Consider the following 13,590-nt stretch of genomic DNA (forward strand, 5'->3'; position numbering starts at 1 on the left):
GGGTCTCTCCAGGGCCAGTCCATGAGGTCCCCCACTTCTGCAGCTGGTAGTGAAGCAGGAGGTACCTCTGCCCCGTTTTCCCAGCTGTAGGCTAGCAGGTCTGGGTCTGCCACCCAGTTTTCCCGGTCTGCGTCCCTGCTCTGCGGCTGGCCGGAATTTAATAGTTCTACATAGTCCATCTCCAGCCCTTGTTCCATGCCAGCGAAACGGCGGAGGTCTTGTCCTAGTCCAATAGATCTCGGGCCCTGTAACATCTCACTCCGGTAATGCACGATAGCCCAGTACCGTGACTCTGCTGGACTGCCGAAGTCAACGTCTTCTGTTAGGGCCTTCCACAACAGGCCAGGGCTAGTGTAGTGATCCCCCTCCGGCTGGATGCCCTCTGCCCTCCACGTCTCTGGCTGGACAGTGCACCACCACAGTGCCCGGTATGAGACGTCCAGGCTCAGTTCCCTTTCCACGAGGTACTCAAGTTGTCTTACCCGCTCCCCTCCGGGTTGGTCCCCCAGAAGCGGCATCCGCCAGGCCATTTGTTCCTCCAACTGGTATGCGGCACCAGGAAAGCGCTGCTGCCGTTGATACTGGACTTCTTCCAGGGCATCATACCATAATTCTATCCGGGCATTATCTCTCCATTCTAATTCACTCTCTTCCTCAGGTGTGTGTGTTGCCCAGGTGTGCGTGTTGCCCATTTCCCCAAAATCCTTCGTAGATAGGGTCGCTGTACGGGTACTGGCGTTGCCCTCACTTTGTAATCCAGGAATGGTGTTGTCTGTAGCTGTCCCTCTGGTTGTAGGAACGATCCCGCCGCTTGCCACCAATTGTAACGGACCGTTTCACTTACAAGAGGATAAAACCCAGTTTAGGCGATAATCCCCTTTCCAGATGCACAGGCAGCTACTGCAAACACCATTCTCCCGACTGGAGACACACGAACACTGAATCCGAGAAACCTTTTAAATTCTCCCAAGCATATGAATGCTGTAGACCATTGAATAGGAACCATACGAATAGGCTTACACTCCTAGCAGTCAACTGGAACAGCATGCAATCAATCCTTCCCCCAATAATGAGACGACACTTCACTTTGAGGGTAAAACAGGAACTCTGGACTGGCTCATCCAGCCTGGCTTTTATTTCCAACTCACACATACAGGTCACACCCAGGGGGAGGCATAAAAGAACCAATGACATAGATGTTACCTCCCACACATCCCCTCCCCTTAGTGTGACACATAATCCCATTATGCATACAGTGTAAAATATACTTTTACACAACTTTCATAACTTTAAAACCATACATCACATTCACATAAAAATACATATCCACAATCAATCCATTCAGGGGAACAACATATTAAAAAATGGCATGAATCCGACCAGGGGTTCAAAAGTTACTAAAAGTATCTTTTGTCCCTCCTGTCTGGCAGAAAAAACATCCCCACAATGCACCCTGGTTTCCTCCCTTCTGCCCTGGAGTTAATTGGAGAAGTAATCCAATTATCCAGGACTAGAGGCAGACTCCATTAACCACATGGTTGCAAAACGACATAAAACACTTTAAAATACATAAAGTCACATTTATACATAACACACAGACATTTCACCTATCCCCAGATAGCTGGGATCTGCGCGCACAAAGCTACCGAATGGTGCGCAGATCCTACTCACACAGTACAATTGCCATGGAGCTAAAGTCTTTCCCATAGTCTTTCATTATATGAATAGGCTCCATGGTATGGCTATCTGGGGTATCACATTCACATAAAGTCTGGTCCATAGTCCAAAGGCAAGAGGCGGGCAATCAGCCCCCTCCAAGGACACGTGGCGAGGTCGGTTTCGCCACATGTACTGACTTATCCTTGTGTGTGAACAAAACATTTCAATGAAGAAATTGTTAAAAAAAAATACAATAAAACCAAAACTGTCAGTGGTTGTGTTCCTTTCTTCCTTTCCATCCATCAGTCAGTCCTTTCGCTCTGTTTCTCTCTCTTCCTCACATCATCCATCCTATCCCTACTCTCCATCCATTCTATGCCCTATCCTCCTTCTCCATCGTCAATCATCCACCATTTATGATAACATTATGATAGCACCTGTGTTTTCATTGCTCACATTCTGGTTGTGTGGTTTTTACTGAATGGTTTCTTCTGCAACCTGCAAGTTTCTGTTTATATTACAATACATTCCATAATTAAATTAGACAATGTCTGGCAAGTCATGTTACCGTTGTACTCTCCATCAATTTGTGACTTTGATTTAGAGTTTGATTTAAGTTATTCTCTGTTCTTCTCTCATGGCTTCCTGCTTACACAGACAATCAGTGTTAGAAGTAGGGTTGTGGCTCACTGAGGACACTGTGGTTTTGTTTGGTTAACCTTATAGGGCTATGGTCAGTCATTTTGTGTCGTGCTACATTTACCTGAGCTTCCAAACACTTGTCTGATCTTTAACATCAAGACAGCGCTTGGGTTCAGCCTTCGCGTGGCTCCAGTTAGCATTTTTTCGTTTTTCTGTTTCTTTTTCCTCCACGGCCTTAACTTGGGCAGTTGTAGCCTCTAGTGTCGTTCCGGCCTCTTTTGGAATAACATTGAGTATGTTCTCATCTTTGGAAGTAGCAGAATAACAAGCTTGTAGAACTTCTTGTACAAACCCACGGCTCTGTCCAGGATACCATTTCCCCCCTAGAGTTGTGCTTTGGGGTTCTTCCTCATTTTGCGGTATCCTAATTAAAAAAGAAAATGTGATAAGTGAAGTCACACAATTCACTCGCTTGATTTTATTTTTCAGGAATAAGTGGGTGTAGGAAATAGGAAAAGCCATCATTGCTAAAGAAGTTAGGTTTAACATTTAGATAAAAACGGAGTCAGTCCTTGCATGTAAAATTGGAAATGTTAAAATTCTGTCAGCGGTTGTGGTCCTTCCTTCCTCTCTATTCATAGCCTTCCTCTCTCTTTCTCTCTCGTCCTCACATCATCCATCCCATCCCATCCCTACTCTCTATCCATTGAATGCCCCATTCTTCTCCTTCTAAACCTTTCTGTTTATAAATAAATTCCATAATAAAATAAGGCAATGTCTGCCAAGTCATGTTGCTGTAGTACCTAAATAATATGTGACTTTTATAGATTTTATAGAAATGATTTAATTTATACTCTGTTCTTCTCTCATACTATTCTGTACTCTGCTTACACAGACAATCAGTGTTAGAAGTAGGGTTGTGGTTCACTGAGGACACTGTTGTTTTGTTTGGTTAATCTTATGTTGTTATAGTCAGTCATTTTGTGTCGTGCTACATTTACCTGAGCTTCCAAACACTTGTCTGATCTTTAACTTCAGGACAGCACTTGATGGTCCATGGCTCAGCCTTCACATGGCTCCAGTAAGCATTGGGTGTTTTGTCCTCCTTGGAAGTCACAGAAGGACGCGGGCAAAGTCTTATGATGTTTTTATTGCAATAAGGAGATGTTTTACCCTCTTGCACAAATCTTTAGTGTCTGTTAAGTGTTTATTCTGGCATTTACATTTGTCAGGATCTACACATTTATGATTTATTATTTATTTGTTTTTCATTATTGTGTACCTTTCAGCAACAGATCAATTTAGACATGTTTTTATTCGTGATCCGATTGATTTATAGATTTATATGAGTTTTTTACTAATAAATATACATTTGTACTTTAAGTGTCACTTTAGTATTTCCAGGAGCGCACATACTTTTCTGATTTTGAGCTTACACTCAATTTAGGACGCTTGTGGACGTATGTTGTAGCCCACTTAATTGTTTGACACTTATTACACCTTCTCTATTAGTTCTCTATTACCCTCTTGCACAAACCCACGGCTCTGTCCTGGATACAAATTATGCCTCAGAGGTTTGCTTAGGACCTTTGCTCTTAGAGGTAGCCTAATTAAGAAAGAAAACACGATAATTGAAGTCACAAAATTCACAGCCAGAGGTTACGTTTCTGCAATAAGTGTATGTATAGGGGATAATAAGAAAAGCCGTCATTGCTGTAAAATCCTGTTAGACTCATTAAAATTCTTGTTATGTCATTTCCTTTATTCATTTTGATCTTTTTTTATCCCTATATTTACCATTCATTGATTTCATATTGAGCCTACTGAACTGTAAAGGGAAGCCGTGCTATTCATAAAACTGATTACCAATAAAGTCACAACTTTCTAAACCCTGTTAGACTAAAACGCCCACCGCCACAAATCTCCATATAGTGATATCTGCTGCAACCAGCCACTTACCTGGCCATCGAAGGCTGGATCTCTGGCTGTGTTAGTCATTGTTTTTTTGGTAAAGACCCTCCTGGATGGTGGTTGAATTCCCCACAGCCGTGAAACCAGGGGGCTTAGAAATATAGAAATAAAATTTCCCATTCACTCAGTATTATCATAAGTATCTCACTGCATCGGAAATGCTTCTGAAATGCTGGTAGAACCAACAAGGTTCTCTGAACAGCAGCTTAGTGATCACAATAGAACCTGACGTAATAAATGCTGATATATAAAATTAGGGGTTGTCCTGCCAGAGAAGAAATGGCACAACATTATAGCAAAACTGTATAGCAGAGTAATATTTAATTTTGTATGCCAAATTGCCACTCACAATTTTGATAAAATTAAAAAGCCTTCAGTATAATAGATGTGGATCTATTCCAGGTCTTGAGCTTTATTTATGTCAAAATGAGAAAAGGTTCAATCCAATAAAATAGCGACCAAATAAAGTGAACAATGAAAATGTATTAACTTACATAGAAGTAAGTAACAGTAGATGTAGCATGTCCGTTAGTCCTACGCGTTTCGTCCCACCTAGAGACTCTCAGGTACAATTCTGTGCTTTTCAAATGGAATACAGAGTACAAAGTGCATACAAATCCCTCCTCCCCAACCCAGCCCTTATATACCCCTTGTCCAGCTTCATTCCGATAGGTCCTTTCGTTCTCCTCAGCTGTATTCAATGAATTTTGATATTTTCCGCTTCCGATTTTTGATCCTGGTTCCGCTTCTTCTGATGTCATCGCGCCCTTGGGCATTTCAAGCCATGGCTGTAGACTTTATTCTATATTTAGAGACCTACCTGCACACCTGCCAAGTGTCCTTTTTTTTTTTTTTTTTTTAGGAGGGACAGTCCCTATATTGGGTCCAAAACCCTCTGTCCCTCTTTTCAATCCTAATGTCCCTCTTTTATAGGAGCTCCATATTGTTGATGTGTCTGAGTGTATAACAGAGCTCCTCAGCAATAATACAATGTGTCTTTAACCCCTTAAGGACACATGACATGTCTGACATGTCATGATTCCCTTTTATTCCAGAAGTTTGGTCCTTAAGGGGTTAAACTACAATAAATGTGTTACGAAATCATTCTGAACTAATACAATGAAAGACCAAATAAATGAAATGAAATTCACCATAATGTAAAACCATTAAAATCAATGTTCACTGCTTTATTTACGAGCATGTTTTCCATCCTTAGGAAGGTTGCACATGTCGATAAAATTGGGGCTGACCACTGTTTTGATTGTGAGGAAATCCTTAGCAGTGGTAGATAGTATTTATATGGTGAATAGCAAATAGCCTCACACTATAACCCGAGATAAAATGTTACAAATACCTACTTTCACCTGGAGGAGCTAAAAGAGCTCTCAACGTCCCATCCTTGTACCCGCTCAGAGACTGGCACACCAACAATATAACCAAGATATAGCTTTATATAAACATGGGACATGTAGACAGGGAAATAAAATGGCGCAAATAGAGATTAAAGGAAAACTTTAGCATTAGGAATACAAAACTGTATTCCTGACCCTATAGTAAGACCATATCCCTAACATACTAGGTCCACCCTACCGCAAGCTGGAAAAGGGTTAAAAACCCTTTTATTCACTTACCTCTTTCTAGCGCCGATGTCCCTCAGTGCTGGCTCCGTCTCACCCTCCTTCGGTGTCAAGGTCATGTAGGGAAGCCAAAATACATGCAAGGTGAGTGCTACAAGCACTAGGCCTTTCCCATAGGAAAGCATTAAATCAGAACTTTACTGTGGAGATTTTGAAGATGCTGGACGTACTCATGAAATGTGTGAGGACATCCAACGTTGTTTCACAGAGTTAAACTCTGTTACATTGCAGGGTTCCAGCAGAATTATCCCTGCTCAAGCTTCTATGCTGACATTAACCTACCTAAAAAAGAGGTGTTCAGTATTTTGTAGGTTCAAGGCAGTTACGGATATAAGAGAAAGTATATAGATATCTCCCTGTTCTGACCGAGTAAGTCTAAGTTAGCCATCTGATAAAATGCTGTTTATGAAGATGCTGTCCTGAGGCTAGTTAAGAAACCAGCTGAATCGTGCTCAAATGAATTCCCCCAATCAACCTCACATAGTTTTCTAAGCGAGATTAACAACACACAACATTGGTCCTAATCTAAAAGAATCCACCGTAGTGAGATAAGGATATTAATATTTTTTTAGGAAAAAAAACAAAAAATATTTTTAGAGGGGCCAATAATTTGAAACAAATTTTCACTGAGTTTTTTAAATCAAGAAATATTAATAAAACACCATCTTTTTTTAAAAGGGAAAAATGAGTTGTAGAGGAAGAAATGCACCTCATTTAGAAACCAGCAAGAATATAACATTAAACCATTTTTAACCTGTAATTCCAAGAACATTATATATATATATATATATGCTGATATGTCCCTATGGATTCCGGTACATTGGCAAAACCTCACGGGCTCTGAAAATACGTATTAGAAAACATATTTATAACCTCAGCAGAAAATGTTGTCAGCATAGCGTATCCAGACACTTTTTGGAAGCCCATGGTGGGGATGCTAGTGGACTAGAATTGGGGATTAAAGTGGTTAAAGCACATTGGAAGGGATGGGACATTGAAAGTCTCCTCAGCAAATCAGAAATGAGGTGGATTTTTAACATTGACACTTTGCTACGTCACGGCTTAAATGCCGATTTTGAGATTAATTCTTGAATATGAAAATGTCCTAAATGTTCTTATTATTTTATACAGGTTTTTCTGTTTTTTTTTTTATGGTATTTTATTTCAAGAGATCTATGTATGCTCTTATTTTCCTGTTTTGTTTAATTATTCCCCTTTTTTTCTCATATCTTCTTGTGCTGTTTTAAGTAAAATTTAGACTATAAATACTTTTTTTCTAATATTTATTTGTATTGTTAAATTTGATTATTAATATAAGTGCTAGCATGTTGCAATTTTCCGTATTCAACCACCGTCCAGAACGGACTTTCAAATATGTCTGTTTGTGGATTTCTGGTCACTACTTTCCTATCCCGATAACGTCATGACGTTAAGCGGCGGACGCACAATGATGACAAGAGTGGAAGTAAGGACTGGAACCCATCAGGAAAAGGTGAAGAGTCTGCAACTCTTTATTCATTAAATGTTGTCCTTTAGATTACTGTCTACCTCCTCAATGTATGGTAAGCGGGAAGGGGGTGGGCAATGGGGGGAGCTACTAAATACATTTTTTTTAAAAGATATCCTAGTGTCCCCTGGGCCCCAACCTGTGGTCAGGTGGTGGGGGCTACTTATTAAATCTAATACGTGTGAAAAACAAGTCATACTTAAAGGGACACTATAGTCACCTGAACAACTTTAGCTTAATGAAGCAGTTTTGGTGTATAGAACATGCCCCTGCAGCCTCACTGCTCAATCCTCTGCCATTTAGGAGTTAAATCCCTTTGTTTATGAACCCTAGTCACACCTCCCTGCATGTGACTTGCACAGCCTTCCATAAACACTTCCTGTAAAGAGAGCCCTATTTAGGCTTTCTTTATTGCAAGTTCTGTTTAATTAAGATTTTCTTATCCCCTGCTATGTTAATAGCTTGCTAGACCCTGCAAGAGCCTCCTGTATGTGATTAAAGTTCAATTTAGAGATTGAGATACAATTATTTAAGGTAAATTACATCTGTTTGAAAGTGAAACCATTTTTTTTTTCATGCAGGCTCTGTCAATCATAGCCAGGGGAGGTGTGGCTAGGGCTGCATAAACAGAAACAAAAGTGTCACTAAATGACAGTGAATTGAGCAGTGAAATTGCAGGGGAATTATCTATACACTAAAACTGCTTTATTTAGTAAAGATATTTAGGTGACTATAGTGTTCCTTTAACATATGTTCTTAAACATTTCTTAAACATTTTTTACATTAATTCTTGATGTACTATAAAAAAAAAGAACTGCATTTTAAAAAATCTGACAAAAAAATAAAACTACCACAACAAATATAAAACCATGTGGAGTTTAAGCTTTCACTCTTTTTCTCGTGAGACTTACCATAGGCAGTGGCGGATCCAGAGCCTGATCTCGGGAGGGGCACTTGTAGATTATTTAAATAAATAATCCAGACACAATAACCACTACAGCTCAGTTTAGTGGTTATAGTGCCAATAATGCCAAGACCCCCTCCCAGAGTAAGTAGTCAAACTGTTTAAGAACTGTTTGACAACTTACCTGAGGTCCTCTGGGGAATGGGGCTGTAGTAGGGCAGAGGAGCAGTGGTATGTGTGAGTGGTGCAATGTGTGAGGGGTGCAGTGTGTGTGTGTGTGTGTGTGAGGGGGACAGTGTATTAGCAGTGTGTGTGTGTGAAGGTTGCAGTGTGTACGTGAGGGCGGCAGTATATGTCAGGGGTGCAGTGTGTGTGTGGGTCAGTATGTGTGTGTGACAGTTACAGTGTGTGTGTGGGGCAATGTATGTGTGTGGGGGCAGTGTGTTTATGGGGGGCAGTGTGTGTATGTGGGGGCAATGTGTTTATGGGGGGCAGGGGCAATGTGTGTGTATGGGGGCAGGGGCAATGTGTGTGTATGGGGGGCAGGGGCAATGTGTGTGTATATCGGGGGCAGGGGCAATGTGAGTGTATATGGGGGGCAGGGGCAATGTGTGTGTATATGGGGGCAGGGGCAATGTGTGTGTATATGGGGGGCAGGGGCAATGTGTGTGTGTGTGTGTATGGGGGGCAGGGGCAATGTGTGTGCATGGGGGCAGGGGCAATGTGTGTGTATGGGGGCAGGGGCAATGTGTGTGTATATGGGGGGCAGGGGCAATGTGTGTGTGTGTGTGTGTGTGTATGGGGGGCAGGGGCAATGTGTGTGTATATCGGGGGCAGGGGCAATGTGTGTGTGTATGGGGGGCAGGGGCAATGTGTGTGTGTATGGGGGGCAGGGGCAATGTGTGTGTGTATGGGGGGCAGGGGCAATGTGTGTGTGTGTATGGGGGGCAGGGGTAATGTGTGTGTGTGTGGGGGGGGCAGGGGCAATGTGTGTGTGTATGGGGGCAGGGGCAATATGTGTGTGTGTATGGGGGGCAGGGGCAATGTGTGTGTGTGTGTATGGGGGGCAGGGGCAATGTGTGTGTATGTGTGTGTGTGTGTGTATGGGGGGCAGGGGCAATGTGTGTGTAGAAGAAGGATAGGGGGGGGGGGCTTTTTTTTTTTAATGTGTGTGTGTTTTTTTTTTAACATTTAATTAAAATTAATATATAATTTATGTCCCCCCTCCCTTCTTACCTTTACTGGGAGGAGGGGGGACATCTTTCTTTCCCTGGTGGTCCCAGTGGGGATTCCCTGGTGGTCCCAGTGGTAGGAGTGAACTCTAGCCCGCGCTCCAGGGCTAGAGTTCACTCTCGCGAGATTTGGAGCGTTGCCGTGGTAACCGCGGCAACGCTCCAAATCTCGCGAGAGGAGGACCCGGAGGAGCTGCTGGTAACAGCTCCCGGGTCCTCTCTCCCTCCCCTGCCGGTCGGCTGTCAGTAATGTGCCTGCAGACCGGGGAGGGAGATCACTGATCTCCCTCCCCGGTCTGCAGGCACAATGCAGGGCTGGCACTTGGGCAATGTCAGCCCTGCATTAGCCGGCAGGGGAAAATCTCGGGGGGGGCAATTGCCCCGTTGCCCCCCCCCTGGATCCGCCACTGACCATAGGAAGATTCTCCAATAGTGCTTCAAAATATTGTTCGCTTGCAAAAAGCGAGTGAACGATCATTTGTGAATGTGTACCTGATTTCACCTTTGTACATTCTGAATCCTTTACTTTGTGTAGAGTTTAGATACGAAAAGTATTGATTTGAAAATACACCCCAAATGTTTCTGACCAAATAATACAGATTCAGTTGGACTGACCAAATTTCGACCGGAAATGGCGTTAGTAAATATGAGAATTGTCAGTCTGATCATAAATGTCATGTTCACCAATTTGTTTAGTGAATAACCCTGTAATTGTAATCTGTGCCATTACTTGAGATATGTACAGGAATCCTATGGAAGTGCTGAGCTTTAGCCAAAAAAGAATGATTTTCTAGAATTCAACCAATCTCCCTTCTACATCAAGAACATTCAGAGAAATCTCAGATAACTTAAAGACGGCCAGTGAGTTTCACAGTGTGTTTATTATACTAATAGAAATAAAACGCAAGCAGTGGATGTGTACAGATGGAATACTGGGAGCAGCATTTTTTTTAAATCGAATTTTAAACAGATTTTTGTCAATAAACAGGTTCAGGTTACACCTGGCAACCATTGGATTTATAGGTCTCCATAAAGCTTGTCAAATCTAAGCATTGGTTCCGGAAACGGGTTGCAGAGCATACTTGTGGGCCGGGCAACTCCTCTACCCAAGAATTGCTATCCAGAAAGTATCGCATTCTGATGGAGAGTGAGAGACAGGAGATGAGATAGAAACATGTTAGTAAAACAGGAGCATCGTAAAGAAAACATTTATATACTTCACAAATTAAATATAAGATTCCAAATATAGGACAATTAGAAAGTGAATGACTTAAAGACTGAATTGTGCCTGGCTCATTTGGGAGGATATTCTACCCGTTCCCCTTTTACCTTCCCTCGGAGTCCTTGGTCTCTCCATCTCTTCCCATTATCAGATAGTCTGCTTCCGTCAAACGCATTTTGCATGATTTGCGTTGATAGAATAACCGAATACTACCAGGTTTAATGTCCTCATCTCCGGCTAGAGTTGGAAACATACAGATGGACATACGTCAGGAAAAAAATAAGAAGAGTAATTCTGCCACCAAACACTTATGTTAGTTAAAGGTTTGCTCCAAGCACTATGACTACTTCAGTGATTTGAAATGGTTATGGTGCCTGGAGTTTGTATGTGCAGTATTTTGCTTTGAAACGTTGCACATACAGAGTTTAACGCCTCTGTTGTAAAAGGTGTAACTCCACCTCCAGCAGTGGGCTGGCTAATGTCACTTCATTGCATAGAAAGTCAGTCGCTGGCTGAGAGCCAACAGCTGATGCTGTCAGCCAAGGAATGTCAAAGACGGCGGCTTCTGCAGACGATGGAATCGCATCACCAGACCACCAGCGAGCCTCAGAACAGTAACAGTTTGCCTTATTACAGGCGACCGGCCATTGTACTTCTGGTATCATAACCACTACAGTGTGCTATGTACGATGCTTAGAATAACCCTTTAAACTTTTTAAAATCCGTTTATAAAATGCATGTTGATTTAACTGCTTGACACTATCTTGTTACTTTTCTGTCACTCTCCATTTCTAAAAACTGTTCTCCACCTGAATCATTTTCTTGTCTTTTCATTCATTTTGGATATTTTTTAAACCTTTATAAATAGTTTAAATTTATTGAAATACGGGATTCTGGGGAAATGGGTTAATCACATATATGTGTGTGTATAATTTCCTTTGCCTATTTAAAATTTTTAATTAGGTTATGTCGGGGTATGTCATCTTTCATTAACCTCCAAAGGACCAGAGCCTATTTAGTGCTAGCAATTCTGGCTTTTTTCTTTGTGTTGTTCAGCTATAATCTCCCAATTTCTGATTGGAAACTTCAACATGTTATTTTTAAGGTGCAGACAGGGCTTCTGGGCTTTCCTTTGTATCCAATTAATATATGGGTAGCTGTAATATATAAGGCAGGTAGCTGCAGAGAAAGCTTCGTTTTCAACACAAAACACTGACAGTGTCTCTTTTTTCTGGGCATTATTTAATTTTTTTTTCCTGCTCTCCTCTCTCCACTTATTTTGAACTTGTGCAGATAATGTAACTAGTACGCCAGCATTCTTGTATTGCACGTATTATGTTTTGCACGAATAAAACAGCACTTTTCATGGACCTCCCTTTTGATTCTGTAGATTCAGCTTGATCACACTATGAGCATCAATTCTGTTGCTGTGGTTTTATTTTATGGATACTCAGGAATGTGGGTTGACGCACCACTGGATTTCCTGTGATCGTTTAACACTGAGTCTGTATTCACATGTTTTTGAACTTTATAGAGTTGGGGAGTGGGGCAGCGGCAGAGCACAATTAATTTTCCTACATATTTGAGTAGTTGCGTATATTGTGTGAAATGTCACAAAACTCCCAAAAAGGGGCCTCCTAGCTTTTTCTTCTGCCCCGTTTATAGATTCTATGGAAATTTTCAAGCCCTGATCTAGATAAGAGTATACGGTATATCAGGATCGTTGGCTTACTGATTTGTAGAACATCCGCAATCCTAGCTTTGTAGACTATAAACGCGTCTTCTTCTGTAACGGCCTCCACCTTCACACGGTAACCTGTGTTTATGGAGATAAAACAACTAGCTGTTAGCTCTTCTTCCTCATACTAGCACTGGTATTGTATTGTATCTAAGGTCATTACATACAGTGCCATGAAGATATGTGTTATTACCAACTGTTACTGAGGCTCAATGGCACACATGGGAAATCCTGATTCTTAAACTATTTAAAAGGAAGTATGATATATACATTATTTTCTATTACTAGTATGCATAATAAATTATTAATTTCCTTGTTGTAAATTCACCTACATTGTTTCCTTTAACATGTATTTTTTTAATGAGAATTGTGCTAGCTATTACAGTCCCAATCACTTCAAATTCTCCCTTTCCTGTATCGGTTTCTTTGTCATTCTCATTCGCTCCATTTCACCCTCATTTCTTCTTGTCCCATTAGTATTATATATTTCTGGCATTCTCTATATATTTCTGGCATTCTCTCTATCATTCTCTATTATTCTCTATCATTCCTACCTGTCCATGTTCTCATTCTCACAGTCACACAACCCTCCTTTTTACAACCCGGCCCATTCCCCCAACATATCATCTCATTCCTACTCACAACACATTCCATGAGTCTATAACATCTACTTCTATTCTAAATAATATGTAATCCCAACTGCATGACTTTCTAATCCCACCCATATCTGTCTCTTTTTCCGCCAACATTTTATACTTTGGGCCCACAGATTTTCTCATTGCCTACTGATTGATTTTTATTCTGACCAATGTGTCTTCCCACTCACATTTTGTCCCATTCCCACCCACAACCCTTCTAAGTAGAACATCTCACCATTCTTAACTATGGGATCATAGCAGGCAAAGTTTTGTCGACCCGTTAGCGTTAGGACTTTATCTTCACGCTTGATCAGGATAAACCGTTTTTCAGGGCATGAACCTGTATTTAAATATAAAAGTACAACATGTTTGTAAAAAAAAAAAATGTTTATTTTATATATAATTAGGAGAAACAACACAATGTCTAAAAGCTATTAACA

The 13,590-nt window shown here is 41.3% G+C and overlaps 1 protein-coding gene across 1 annotated transcript in view; it reads right to left on the reverse strand.

The window, feature by feature from the left end:
- Nucleotides 1–10,414: 10,414 nt before the first annotated feature.
- Nucleotides 10,415–13,590, reverse strand: part of LOC134572506 (complement C4-like) — a 52,508-nt gene continuing 49,332 nt past the window's right edge. Inside the window, exons 38-41 of the mRNA XM_063431505.1 lie at nucleotides 13,386–13,490; nucleotides 12,507–12,590; nucleotides 10,882–11,011; nucleotides 10,415–10,689 (exon numbers count right to left, since the gene is read on the reverse strand). Coding sequence (XP_063287575.1) covers nucleotides 10,548–10,689; nucleotides 10,882–11,011; nucleotides 12,507–12,590; nucleotides 13,386–13,490 — 461 coding nt within the window. The 3' untranslated portion in view covers nucleotides 10,415–10,547. The remainder of the gene's footprint in view (nucleotides 10,690–10,881; nucleotides 11,012–12,506; nucleotides 12,591–13,385; nucleotides 13,491–13,590) is intronic.

Source organism: Pelobates fuscus, chromosome 9, assembly GCF_036172605.1.
Source record: "Pelobates fuscus isolate aPelFus1 chromosome 9, aPelFus1.pri, whole genome shotgun sequence".
NCBI lineage: Eukaryota > Metazoa > Chordata > Amphibia > Anura > Pelobatidae > Pelobates > Pelobates fuscus.